The sequence below is a fragment of the Ambystoma mexicanum genome, chromosome 13, assembly GCF_040938575.1.
Source record: "Ambystoma mexicanum isolate Mex_15411 chromosome 13, UKY_AmexF1_1, whole genome shotgun sequence".
In the NCBI taxonomy this organism is placed as follows: Eukaryota; Metazoa; Chordata; class Amphibia; order Caudata; family Ambystomatidae; genus Ambystoma; species Ambystoma mexicanum.
This window is the reverse complement of record NC_090938.1, coordinates 283,409,118-283,422,636: the sequence shown is the minus strand read 5'-3', so window position 1 is coordinate 283,422,636 and position 13,519 is coordinate 283,409,118. Positions and strand designations below refer to the sequence as shown.

The window sequence follows — 13,519 nt, the reverse complement described above, 5'->3', positions numbered from 1 at the left end:
ACACTGCTTACAAAGGCTCCAGTGAAGTCAGGCTCAACAAGTCAGCAAAGGTATCCCTTTCTAAGTGCACAGGAGGTTTTTAAAGTTTTCACGACTGAAGAGGTTGGGAGGAAAGTAGCCCCCAGTGCCTCCTGCAAGATACAACCTTGCTCTTCTCCCAGAGGTTTCTTCTCATGACCCAGGATCTTGAGTGATGCGAGGGTCTGGATAAACAGCACGCCTGTAGGTGTCGAGGTCCGCCACCACAGAATCCAGTGGAAGTCAATAACTAACAATTCCTAAGTTCTGTTTATGGTGGGAAAGGGTTATCATCTTCCTCCTTTTCTTCCTTCCTCTCTACCACACTCTCAGCTGGGTCAGAGCCCCTGCAGCAAGTGATACAGTATGGCACAGGCAGAGAGAGCGTGAAAGAGTGGGTGGGAGAGACTGGATGGGGAGAGCGAGAGACTGGATCAAGGAGAGAGAGACACTAGGAGGAAGATAGACCAAGACACAGTGAGGCATGTCTTTTTCCCTGGCCATCCTGCCTCCTCCTTTCAGGCCATCTGGGTCCTTTGGACTGCAACCCCTACTTTAATTTTGTGCTTGTGCCTTTGTATATCTCGCTCCCTTTCTTCTCTGTTCATTTCTTGCCCTTCCCTCTAACCTATTCTTATGGTTTTCTTTACTGTCTGTTTCTTTTCATGATTTTTTACGCATGGATGTTTTGTTTCTTTTAGTCACGCTTTCTATTCTTCTCCATCTGTCTCTCTCTTTGTACTGCCCATTTTCTTCTGCCATTAAAGTTGTACCTTCTCACCCTCTTCCACTTGTTTCCCTTGTTGGACTCTTGGCTTTGCTCATTATTGCCACATGTTTCCTTGTTTTTGTTCTCCATTCTCTCACTTGGTTTCTCCCCATTTTGGGTGTTTGTCCTTGCAAATGATAGTCACCTCTTCTTTGCTCTCTTCTCACCCTTGGTTTTCACTACTTTATACCTCTGTCTCTTCTCAGTTGTTTGCAGAACCTTGGCCTGAAGACAAGCTCAGACTCTATGAAGATGGCTTCTCCGCCATACTACGTACACTGCTTGGCACTTCCCGCAGTGACTGCTCCAAGGTTTTTGCTGAAATCTGCTCGGAGGAAGGGACAGAGGGGCTGTCGAAAGGTGAATCGTCTGTCCAACTTGACTGTGTTATAAAAGGGGGTAACAGTGATGTCAATTTATGAGTGCAATATTGTACACTTCCAACAAAGTGCATGTATTTACTAGAGAGGCATCATTGGAGACATGTCTATTTAAGTTTTTTGTATATTGAAATGCCTATAATGATTCCTACGCTGTCCTCAAGCTCTTGGCAAATCCAGAATGACTGCAATAATTTGTCAAACACCAGAAAGTTCTTTTGAAAGCTGTAATTTTGATTATGTATATTGTTGGAAGGAGAGACGATCTTACCGCACCCCCAAGCAGTTTAGAATAAGGCAAAGACCACAAGACATAATATAAGGGACATGTGGGTCGGGGGGACCTTTAACCCTTTAAGTGCCATGGGTATTTCTCCCCAGTTCCAGGGCCTTTTTTGGTGATTTCGGTATGTGGCCATTCAATGGCTTATAACTTTTGTTACATGAGATATCTCGGCCAAATTTGGGTCTTTTTTTTCCCACATGTAGGCGGTCGTAACGTCACCCAGGAATACTAGGTTGCTGTAGGGGGGGTGAGAGAAAATAAGCAAAAAGGGCGAAAATTGTGGGTTTTTTCAAAAAATGCCAATAAAATGATGTATAAAGAAGCCTGTGGTTTTTTCCTTGTAAGAGCTAGGAACAAATGGTTTGCTGTGCTGAGTTCCCCAATTTCCTGGCTTTCAAGAACAGGTTGAGTGGAAGTGGAAAAAAAATATTTTGATGTGGTTATCAACCGTTTTGTGACAGGTAGGCGATTTTGGCCATTTTTGCCAATTGGACATGCATGGACAGAATGGAAGAAAAGGGTAGGAAAGCCGAATTGGAGGACAGAAAGGTGTATATTTCTGAAAGACAAAATTCCTAGTTTAGGAAGGGGTGATTTGCGTAGGTCAGGCAACAACTAGGTAGGGGAAACTGCCATCGATTGGGGGAAAAGCGGGAAAATGACCGAAAAAAAAGTTGTGTTGGACATGGTTGGCTTGGTACGGCAATGACTTCTATGAATTTTGAGAAAAGCAATGCTCCGCTACATTCCCCTGACTCTTGCAGTTAGGAGAGCACACATTTTTTGTAGTGTTTTACAAAACAAGCAATACCACAAGCCAAACACTGAGCCATGGTACACAGGAGTTTTACACTCACGGGCTGACCAGACGCACTTAGCATGTGTAAATCATGAAAACCAATGTGGTGAGGAATGGCAAGCATACATTTTTTGAAAGAGCACAGGCGGCAGACCTTTTCAAGGGTAGGTGACTTGTGCAGGTTACAAAAGTGTATGGTGCCTAAAGCAGCGACTACATGTAGGTCACATTTGGGAAAGGAAAGGGTTGTGTGACAAAGGCCACCAGCAAATGGGTCAAAATGTTATGAAAACAACACAAACACAACACATGGCCTATCCTCCCGCGTTCCCACAGGTGTCCCGATGAAAACGATATCTCACATGTGTGGGTGCACCTACCTGGCCGCCAAGGGGAAAGCCTAAAACACAAGTAACCCCAAGCCTGTTTTCTGACCGGAATTTGAGACGCTCTGCCGACCGGCACCACAAACAGATATGGGCCTCGGGTGTCCAAGGCACCGGGGAAAACTGGGAACCCCATGCATTTCCGAAAAGAGGACACCCGTGGGAATCCGCAGAGGTATGATATGCCCAAATCGCCCAAGAAGTTATTACCCAGACAACCCGCAAAGTCCGAAATGTGGGGAAAAATGCATTTTCCGCACATTTCGCTCGGCTCACCCATCGAAACACGCCCCCAACAACACATGGCCTACCGTCGCACGTTCCCACAGGTGTCCCGATGAAAACGGTACCTCACATGTGTGGGTGCACCTACCGGGGGTGCAAAAGGAAAAGGGTAACCCACTGGTCACCCCAAGCCTTTCGCCACTGCCCATTTTGTTCTTGTGGGCAACCTACAGATTTGGGCCTAGGGTGTCAAAGCCAGCAAGGAAAACAGGGAACCCCATGCATTTTCCATTTGGCCAATCTGGCCCTGGGGTGCCCGAACCTTACTGCCCCACCCCAAATGGAGGGCCCCACCTCATGCAACCCTCCCTGGGGGCAGATAGGGGGGCCCACCTCATGCATCCCTCCCTGGGATCAGATGCCCCTTCCTAGGAGCAGGTATCAGCCCCCAGGGAGGGTTGCATGAGGTGGGGCCCTCCATTTGGGCTGAGGGGGGGTGAGGGCCACCCCCCGTTGCAGTACATCATTCTCTGCCAATTTAGGGTGCCCCTCAGCCCCCCTAAAAAGCAGCCTATGAATTTGTATTATTTGTTTTGTATACCCAACTTCGCTTGGTGCAGATGCTCACATTAGTGTGGCAATCTGCCCCCAGGGTGCCCAAACCCTACTGCCCCATCTATTGGGGGTCCTGCCCCACCTTTTGTGGTGGCCCTCTCCCTCCCACCCCAAATGGGTGGCAGGGGCACCTCATGCAGGCCTCCCTGGGCCTCCTACAAACGGCTGTGTGAGGTACACCCCACCTCCATTTGGGGTGGGGGGAAGAGGGCCAGGGATCGCTCAAAACAAGGTGCCGAAAAGGACGAGCTATCTCGTCCTTGGCACTCCGTGTGCACTGCCAAGGACGAGATACCTCACCCTTGGCACATAAAGGGTTAAAGTTTTCTACACAATCACATATTGCATGCTCTATAGATGTAGTACACATGCGGGAACAAACGCCATCTTACATATTAGCAGCCATATTGGAACGTAAGGCCTAAATGCAGCACAGCAGCCAGAATCCCAGGTATAGGCCGTGAACACGACGAAAGGAATAAGTTATATCCTGGGTACTGATGATAAAGGCCATAGCTACAGAGATCCATAAACCCTTCATCTAAAAAGTTGCCAGCCTTTGCACCCTGGGAAGAATGTGCTCTGGAAGGCCATGGGAGGAGGGGGGGAGGAGTATCTTTGTACAATTCGATCCCACGAGAAGGAGAGCATGGGGCTCCAACCCCCACCAGTCCCAATTCTAAGTTATAGCACCCAAATGCCCTAGCTTTAGGATCTCTGAATTCCAAGGTACCCGCCAGCCCACTGATCATAAACCTATTAGATCCATGACTGATCAAAAAGCAGTTCTTTCCTGCATTCACTTCTAGATCACGTTATGCGAGGTGCAGGGAGGGATGAAATTATAGCCCAGAACGAGGGTGGAAGACCTTGGAGAGGTGCTGGTCTGTTTGGGAGCGAGTGAAGTGTGTGAGTTAGTATGACCTCGGCTTTCCCCCTGGGCCCCTGTCTGATCGTACCAGGTGCACTGCTACATAAATAAAGATATGTTGTTTAGATTGCAAATAATTGCCAATGATCCGGCTTGTGACTGATGAGGAATGCAGTATCACCCACGTGGAAGATGGAAGTACGGTTCTGGGACCAATGGGCTGACATCCCCTAAGGAGCAGGTGACCTATGTATAGGGTCTCGCTAACCAGCCGCGCAGGTTTTTACTGTATCATGCAGATTTCGCCAGAACGTTCCACGGAAAGTTCTTTGTCGTGGAAAGAAACCTGGTTATCCTTGCAAGAGGTGTATTGGGCCTTTTTCCATAGTGTGGTGTATTTTTATGGTGTCAAGGTCTATGGATTTTCCTACATTTGGTAACCCTGACGTGATCCCAGCAACCCCTGCAACGACTGAGGCTTCCAGGCTGCTTCTCTGAAGGGGCCGCATCCACCTACAGTGACCGGTCCCAAGCGTGCAATCCCGCAGAGTTGTGCAGGAGCCATTTTCACAGAATTTGTCTGCTCTTTGGAGCGGGGCACGGCTCCTGGGAGAGTGCAGGCCGTTATTGGGACCCCGTGACAGAGGAGCTTGTGTGTACACGCAGACGTGAGTACGCCCTTTGCGAGGGATAAGAACGAGGAGCATGGTGTGTTGGGAAATGTTGTGTGTATGATTGACGGAGGAGTGTGCTAAGGCCAGATGGCGAGATTCATTTTTGTTATTTTTTGGTAATTTAAGAGGATGTTATGGAGGAAAAACAGGAGTGTGGGAGCCTTTGAGTATTAGAAAATGATGGTGCCATTTGTTTTGTGACGAGGAGATACAAAATTAGGAGCTCTGTATAATTAGTGGGCTCGGTGGAAGTAGTGGTTGTTGTTTTAGGTTATTTTAGCTTGTATTAGTGTATTTTGATTTTTGTGCAAAAGGTGAAGGCCAGAGGTGGGCTTGTGTTGATAGCTCGTAGTTTGACAGTGTGTGCAAGTGGAAAGGGTGGAGGAGGGAGTGTTGATAGGGAGCGATGGGGATACGGGTACGGTGGACTTCTAGTGACTTAGGAGATAAGTGTGTGCATTGCATATTTACAAAGGTTGGGACTTTGAGCACGCAAATTGCAAAGATGGGAGGCGGGACACCATTGGAGTACATGTATAGTGCATTACCATTGTACAGAGACAAAATTAAAAAGTACCACTTCTCCAGCATGGGGTCTGGCATGGATTCACATGCTCATGAAATTCCCAGTCGTCAGGCTGGGAATCCTTGGTAAAGAAAAATCAGTATCAGTTTCTTTTCTGATCTGTCTTTCGTAGTAGTAACCAATCACTGATCTCTGCGTCATACTGCACACAGCCAATGACTGCCATCTCCCTAAGCCCCGCCTCTGGCAGCCATCTTCAGATTTTTACCGCACGTTCAAGTTTTGGGATCCTCCTGCTACTGCTCTCGAGCTTTAGTGCGTTTTCGCGCTTTTTCTTAAGAAAATTCTCTCTTTTTTCGGTCAAAGAGCCTCAAGCTCCACCGTTTCTTTATCCAATCAACGGGGACCTGTGTCGGATTCTTCTACGCCCCTCAAGGGTGAAGATTTCGTCGAGCCACGCTTTTGGAGGACTCCAGAAGTTTCTCAGGCCCATCTCGGACATGGCCCAGGGGAAGGGAAGCTCGACGCCCGGAAAGCTGTTCAGGGTCTGCCCTGGATGCCAGCTTCAGAATGTCTTTAAGGAGGATGAACACTCCCTTTGCCTCTACTGCCTGCATGAGGACAAGACTCACATGGAGAAGGACTGTGCGTTTTGCGGCAATATGTCGGAGCGGACCATGAAGGACCGCCATCTGCGTCTCGCCAACTGGCTGGAAGGGAAGAGCCCGTCAGGCGAGAAAAAGAAGTCGTCCGAACGGTCGGGCTCTACGGGTGCCAGGCAGGGCGCATCCTCTCCGGCTCCATCAACCACAAGCCAACGCTCTGGCTCGGGTAAGAGGAAGGCCGGCGAAGCTCCTGGAGAGACCCCGGTCGAGCTTGAAGGCCCCATCGGAGGGGGAGCGAGGCGGTGACCCTCCCCGCCAAGGAGAAGGCGGTGAGCGCACCTAAGGTGGTGAAAGCCTTGATCCACCCGGCCAAGGCCTCTATCGAGACAGTCGCGGCGGCCCTGGCTCAGCCTGTGGAGGCTACACCAGTGGTGGCGACCTCGGGGCCCAGAGTCTCCCTGCCACTGCGGAGGGAGTCCTCTTTCATGCCCATCGACAGGACCCCCGTGAAACCTCCGACGGAGAAGAAAAAGGGGGGGCAGGAGGTCGTCGTGGATTCGGCCTCAACCTCTGAAGAAGAGCTGATCGAAGTCTTAAGCCACGGCGTTGGCGTGGAAGAAGACCAGCCCGTCGGGAGGGACCCCGACGTCGGAGACGACGATAACATCGAGGGTGTCGACGGGGCTCTAGACCGCCTGTCGGAATCCCCTTAACCAGTGCCGCAAGACAACTCGGCGGCCATTTTGTTGGCTATACAGTCCTTATGCTCGGAGATAAGGACGAGATTGCCGTTACCACCAACGGAGGAACCGCTCCCGACGGGGGACCCGGAGCCAGGCCCTTCTGGGAGCCCTCCTCCTAAGAGAAGAAGGATTCATCCTCCACCTCCTTTTCAACCATCGCGCCCTGCTCAGCCCTCCTCCCCATCCACGACCCGTGGGATGATACGGGGACGGACACGGCCGCAACGGGTACAGACGAGGAGGCTTACGACGAGGATCTCCCGTCGTCGCCTCCTCGCCTGGGCATCCAAGCTTTTCCAGCTCTGCCCGGAAGAGAAGAAGGAAGGGTTTCCTTTATCAACGGCGCGAGACCAAGAGGAAGACTGTCCTCGCTGTACCTCTACTGGACGATATCTGGGATGAGGGTCTCGCCCTCCTCAAGAACCCATCCTCAACGCCTGCGAGAAGGGATCGGTACGAGAAGAAGTACCGGGTCTCGGACGCGGCCCCCTTGTGCCTTCGGGCACAGCCGACCCCGGACTCGGTCGTCTCCGCAGCGGCCACGAAGAAAGCGTGGGGGGCCTCGGCCTCTACGTCAACCTCCCCGCCGGACGGCGAGGGAAAGAAATTGGACACGATGGGACGCAGAGTCATCTCATCGGCAGCGACGACGATTAAGGCTGCCAACGCCTTGGCTATCGTAGCCCACTACGACAGTGAGTTGTGGTACAAGATCGCCCCCCTGCTGGACTTCCTACCAGACGACAAGAGGGCGGAGGCCCTAGAGATCTTGCAGGAAGGAGAAGTGGCGTCGGACCACGCCATTACGATTGCAACGGACATCGCTGACACTGGATTTCGCCAGTTGGGCAACGGCGTGTGCCTTAGACGGCGTGGATGGCTCAAGGCAACGGACTTCCGGCAGGACGTGCAGACCAGAGTCTTGGACATGCCGTTCGACGGGAGCAACCTGTTTGGGAAACAGTGGACGATTCCTTACAAGCCATCAAGACGGACACGGAGATGGCCCGGGCTCTTGGTGGTCTCCAGCAACGACGGCTGCCCTTTTGGAGCACCGGAGGCAAGCAGGGTGCCTCCAAAGGTTCCGGCGGCGGATATTCCACTTAGCGTCAAGCGTCCCGTTCGTCTTCACAGGAAGCCTACAGGGGACGAGGCAAGTCGGGCGGACCCCGCTGTCGTCGCCAGGGAGGACAAGGCGGCAAAGCCTCGTCGAAGCAGGACTGAACCGGCCGTGGGGTCGGGCCCCCACCGAAGCATCCCGGTGGGAGGCCGGCCTGGCGAACTTAGTCAGCGTGTGGGAGTCCATCTCCACCGACCTTTGGGTGCTGGACGCCCTGGCCCAGGGTCACGCGCTCGAGTTTCTAAAGAAGTGCCCGCGCATCTCCCCCCCCCAACCTCCCCCTCCCCGTGGCCAGGAAGGAACATCACGTCCCTCAACTTCTCTTGGAGGTAAAGGCGATGCTCAAGAAGGGCGCCATTGAGCTCATCCCAAAGAGGCTTCGGGGCTCCGGAGTTTACTCAAGATACTTCCTCGTGAAGAAGAAGACAGGAGGATGGCGTTCCATCCTGGACCTACGACGACTGAACAAATTCATCAAGGCACAGAAGTTCCGGATGGTCACCCTCCAGCACGTCCTGGGTCAGCTGGAGGAGGGCGATTTCCTGTCGTCGTTGGATTTGGAGGATGCTTACTTCCATATCCCCATCCTAAAGGGACACCGAAAGTTTCTCCGGTTCGTGGTCCAAGGGGGTCACTCACTACCAGTTCAGAGCCCTTCCCTTCGGATTGAGGTCGGCACCCAGGGTGTTCACCAAGTGCCTCGCACCGGTGGCGGCGCGGCTGCGCCTGGAGGGGAATCCACGTCTTCCCCTACCTGGACGACTGGCTCATCCGAGCAAAGACAAGGGAGCTCGCCGCGGAGCACACGGCGAGGACCGTCCAGCTACTCACGGACCTGGGATTCTCCATAAACTATGCCAAGTCCCACCTGGTGCCCGCGCAAGACGCACTGTTTCTGGGAGCGAAACTCGACACAGTGGTGCTTCTGGCCTCTCCGTCGGAGGAAAGGACGAGGGCCATCTTGGGCAAGGTGCAGCGGATGCTGGTTGCGGACGCGGCCAGGGTGAGGTCCATCAAATCCCTCCTCGGAATGATGTCTTCTTGCATTTCTCATCTGCCTGTGCAGGCTTCGGATGCGCCCGTTACAGGAGTTCCTGGACGCTCGCTGGATCCAGACGACGGGCAGCTTCGAGGACAGGATCACACTCGACGAGAGCTTCCGACGAGCGATCCGGTGGTGGGGCACTCGCGCGCATCTGACGGCGGGCATGGACTTCCAGACCCCGGGCCACCAGAAGACAGTGACCACGGATGCCTCCCTGGAAGGGGGGAGTGCACACCGAAAATCTGCACGCGAGAGGCCTTTGGCTTCAGACGGAGAAGTCCCTCCATATCAACGTCCTGGAGCTCCGTGCAGTGTTTTGGGCCCTCAGGTCCTTTCTTCCGTCCCTCAAGGGCAAGGTGGTGAGGATCTTCACCGACAACACCACCACCATGTTCTACATCAGGAAGCAGGGCGGTACCAGATCCCCAGCCCTGTCCAAGGAGGCGCAGGATCTGTGGCATTGGGCCGTCGCCCAAGGCATGTTTCTGGTGCCGTTTCATCTGGCAGGAATAAAAAACACCATTGCCGACCTGCTCAGCAGAGAGCTGCGCTCGTGCCACGAGTGGGAACTACGACAGGATCTAGTGGACCGCCTCTTCCGACGGTGGGGCACACCCCAGATCGATCTGTTCGCGACGGCGACGAACTCCAAGTGCCGGAGGTTCGCCAGCAGGTTTCCCCAGCCGAGGAGCATGGGCGATGCTTTCTCGTTCCCCTGGGAGGGCCTGTTTCTATACGCGTTCCCTCCATTGCCGTTGCTGATTCGGCTCGTCAACCAGCTCAAGAGGTCACGGTGCAGGATGATCCTCGTCGCACCTGCGTGGCCAAGGCAGATATGGTTCCCGGACCTTCTGGACTTGTCAGCGTCCCCGTCAATCAAGCTGCAAGTGGACGCGGACCTTCTCTCCAGGGAAGGAGGCGCCATCCTCCATCACGACCCGAAGTCGCTGAACTTGCAGGCCTGGCTCTTGCAGCGTTAGAGTTTGGAGGCTACGACATACCGGCCGACTGCAGAGAGGTTCTTGCAAAGGCCAGGGCGTCCTCAACTCTTAAATGCTATGGACACAAATGGAAGAGGTTCTCTGTCTGATTACGGCTCCCCAAGTACTGCCGTACCGACTCACGCTGGCCAAGGCAGGACTGGCGCACGCGTCCATCAAGATTCATCTTGCTACGATCTCCCGATACACCAGAACCACGGGACGGACGTCTTTGTGGTCTCATCGTCTGGTGAAAGAATTCATGAAGGAACTGTTCAGATCGTTCCCGCCGGTGAAGGCTCCGGCCCCGGCGTGGGAGCTCAACGAGGTGCTGACCACGCTCATGGGACCTCCGTTCGAGCCTCTGCACTCGGCTCTGTTGAAGTTCTTGTCGTGGAAAACAGCGTTTCTTGTGGCCATCACCTCCGCACGATGGGTGGGAGAGATCCAGGCCCTTTCCTGCAAGCCCCCGTACTTGACTTTTCACGACACGAGGGTAGTGCTCAGGACGCACCCCTCCTTCATGCCCAAGGTGCCGTCGGACTTCCACCTCAACGAACCCTTGGTGTTGCCTGTTTTCTTCCCGTCGCCTTCGTCCCCGGCTGAAAGGACTTTGCACTCGCTGGATGTGGCTAAAGTGCTGAAGTTCTACGTGGACCGCACAAAGAGTTTTCGGAAGACATCACAACTTTTTGTGAACTTTGCACCTGTCAATCAGGGGAAGGCTCTCTCGAAGTCTTCCATTTCCAGATGGCTCTCCGGCTGTATCATGTACTTTCATCGGTTGGCAAACCGACCAGAGCGATCGCAGCTACCACAGCGTTCCTATCTGGTGTGCCCTTGCTGGACATCTGCAGGGCTGCTACGTGGAGGTCGACGCACACCTTCACGAAATTCTACTGCGTCGATCGGGATTCCAGGGAGGAGTCCAGGGTCGGCCAAGCAGTGCTGCGCAACCTGTTCTCCTAAGGTGAGCCTGGTGAGGAGGTAAGAATTGCTTAATGTTGAGTTTTGGATGTAATGCTTAATGTTGAGCCTTTGCCACCTCCCGTGGTTGTGCATGTGTGTACTGCTATGTATTCTTTTATTCATGAGCATGTGAATCCATGCCAGACCCCATGCTGGAGAAGGAACAAGTTACTTACCTGTAACTGTTGTTCTCCAGCATGGGTCTGGCATGGGTTCACATGTGAACCCTCCCGCCTACCCCTCTGCGGCTCTTCACTTGGTCATACTGCCACTTCACGTGCTACCAAATCTGAAGATGGCTGCCAGAGGCGGGGCTTAGGTAGAGGGCAGTCATTGGCTGTGGTCAGTATGACGCAGAGATCAGTGATTGGTTATTACTACGAAAGACAGATCAGAAACGAAACTGATACTGATTTTTCTTTACCGAGGATTCCCAGCCTGACGACGGGGAATATTCATGAGCATGTGAATCCATGCCAGACCCATGCTGGAGAACAACAGTTACAGGTAAGTAACTTGTTCCATACAATGGGTGGTGGAGACACAATGGGGGGATGACCCGCTCCTGGCCAGAGCAGAGCACCCACAATAGAGGGATATTAGATCACATGAACATGTTCTTGGTTGCTAAATATAAAAGTAAACAACTTCAGAACAGAAAGGAGATACTAGATCTGTGGAAGAGGATCTATGATGTGGAGGACTCTGATGGGGGTGGGACCAAGAATACTGAAGGGGCCACCCTAGATGCAATGTCGCCCCACCACACAGGGCTTGACCCACTTACCACTCGCCCAGCCACTCGGTATACAAACCCCACATTTGTGCCCACCCGGGCCACTTTTGCACCTCCATACAGACCAACACCAACTGCTATCCCACTCCAGGATAGTAACGTTCAGAAGGAATTAGAAAAGACACTGGAGGCTGCGTGGGTACAATTGGCTTGACTGAGTGTGACACAGGAGGGGGGAGGAAAGGAGGGGAGTGGGTTAGATGAATGGAGAGCAGGAGACATTTTGTTTAGGTTACATAGCACGGCCATAAAGGATGGGCACAATAAGGAGGGAGGGAGCAGGTGATGGGCGAGCAGAAAGTTTAGGGTACGGGATGGTGAGGTCCGACAGGGATGCAGTTAGAGAGCTGAGGCAAGATGAATGCGTCACAGTGGATGAGATTGAGGACGATGAAGGGGATGTGCACAGGCGCCGGAGGTTACGCTGTGGTGGAGAGTTTATGGGAACTACGATTAAGGAATAGGTTTGGTCGGGTGGCAGTGGCAATGAAAAAGGGAGGTGCTTGATGGAAAGATGGGAGGAATCCAAGTACCCAGGTTCCATTGTTACATAAAGGCCTAGGCAGGACGCACTAATTGCCCTGGGCGCAAATGGATAAGAATAATTTGATTAAGCGGCTCCTGCCCCTTACTGCCAGGGCTGGCAAGTGGATCTATGCCTTTGAAAAACAAACAGCAGGGCTTCCCTTGGCGGTGGGTGACATGAAAAGCTTACTTGTCGAAATTGTGGGGATCAGGCTGGGGACCTGTGGGTTAAAGCAGGATATCCAGGAGTAAAGTTAGATGATGACGCACACATTGGAGCGCCTTTTAACAATATCAGGGTGCAGGTGTGGGATGCGCTTCAGCAAACATACCCAGACATGCCAGACCTGCAATCTATCATGCAGTATAACGTAGGGGGGTGATCAAGACCCTGCGCAATACATTATTAAGGTTCAGGAGATGTGGCGTGTAGACACGCGGTACCAGTGGGACCAGTCAGTTCTTCTTTTCTATTTCATTATCAAGAGGTTTACCCAAGGAAGTTCAGAAGGCGCTTGACAACACAGTGGATATTGAGGCGAAAGGGTGGGCTGAGATTCAAACAATAATTATTCACCATAGTAAGAGAATAAAGGAACAGGAAAAGGAAACGGTCCAAAGTTTGCAGATGGAGGAAGTGAAAGTAGTACAACAAAGCTAGCAAAAATATCAGTTGAAGGGGCGGTATCATCAAATGTGCTAACAGAGGTGGCAGAGCAGACCTGTGCACCACCAGAGGTGAGAATAGCCATGTTTTGGCCAGGGCGACGATGACAGTGGGGGAGACCTCAGTACCCCGACCTGGAGAGGCAGCAAGGAGGTTAACAGCGCAGGCGAGGCGGGTTCAGACGGGGAGGAGGGGGATTTGAAGGTATGGGACCTTGGGGAGTACGCATAGGACCCTCGCAATGTTGGAGATGTGGGACTGGGGCACTTTGCAAGAGAATACAGGAGCAGGCAGGGGACGGGATGCAACCCATATAACTATTGCCTGGTGCCCCAAACCCAACTGCAGGTACAAACCCTGAGGCCAACCGCCATATCCTATGAAATACATCAGGCCCAAACTCAACTACCACCACGACCCCCAGGTGCACAAGGGCAGAACCCCCAGATGACGCAACCACTAATGCCCCAACAGAACACCATGCACAGAAGTCACCTGCCAACGAACAATGTAGTGCTGA

General features: G+C 52.7%; 1 protein-coding gene across 2 annotated transcripts in view; it reads left to right on the top strand.

Annotated features, from left to right (window-relative positions):
- LPCAT4 (lysophosphatidylcholine acyltransferase 4) overlaps nucleotides 1–13,519 on the top strand; it is a 2,084,283-nt gene that overhangs the window by 1,846,374 nt on the left and 224,390 nt on the right. For both annotated transcript variants that reach the window (XM_069633760.1, XM_069633761.1), the window contains exon 13: nucleotides 994–1,147. In XM_069633760.1, coding sequence (XP_069489861.1) covers nucleotides 994–1,147 — 154 coding nt within the window. The remainder of the gene's footprint in view (nucleotides 1–993; nucleotides 1,148–13,519) is intronic.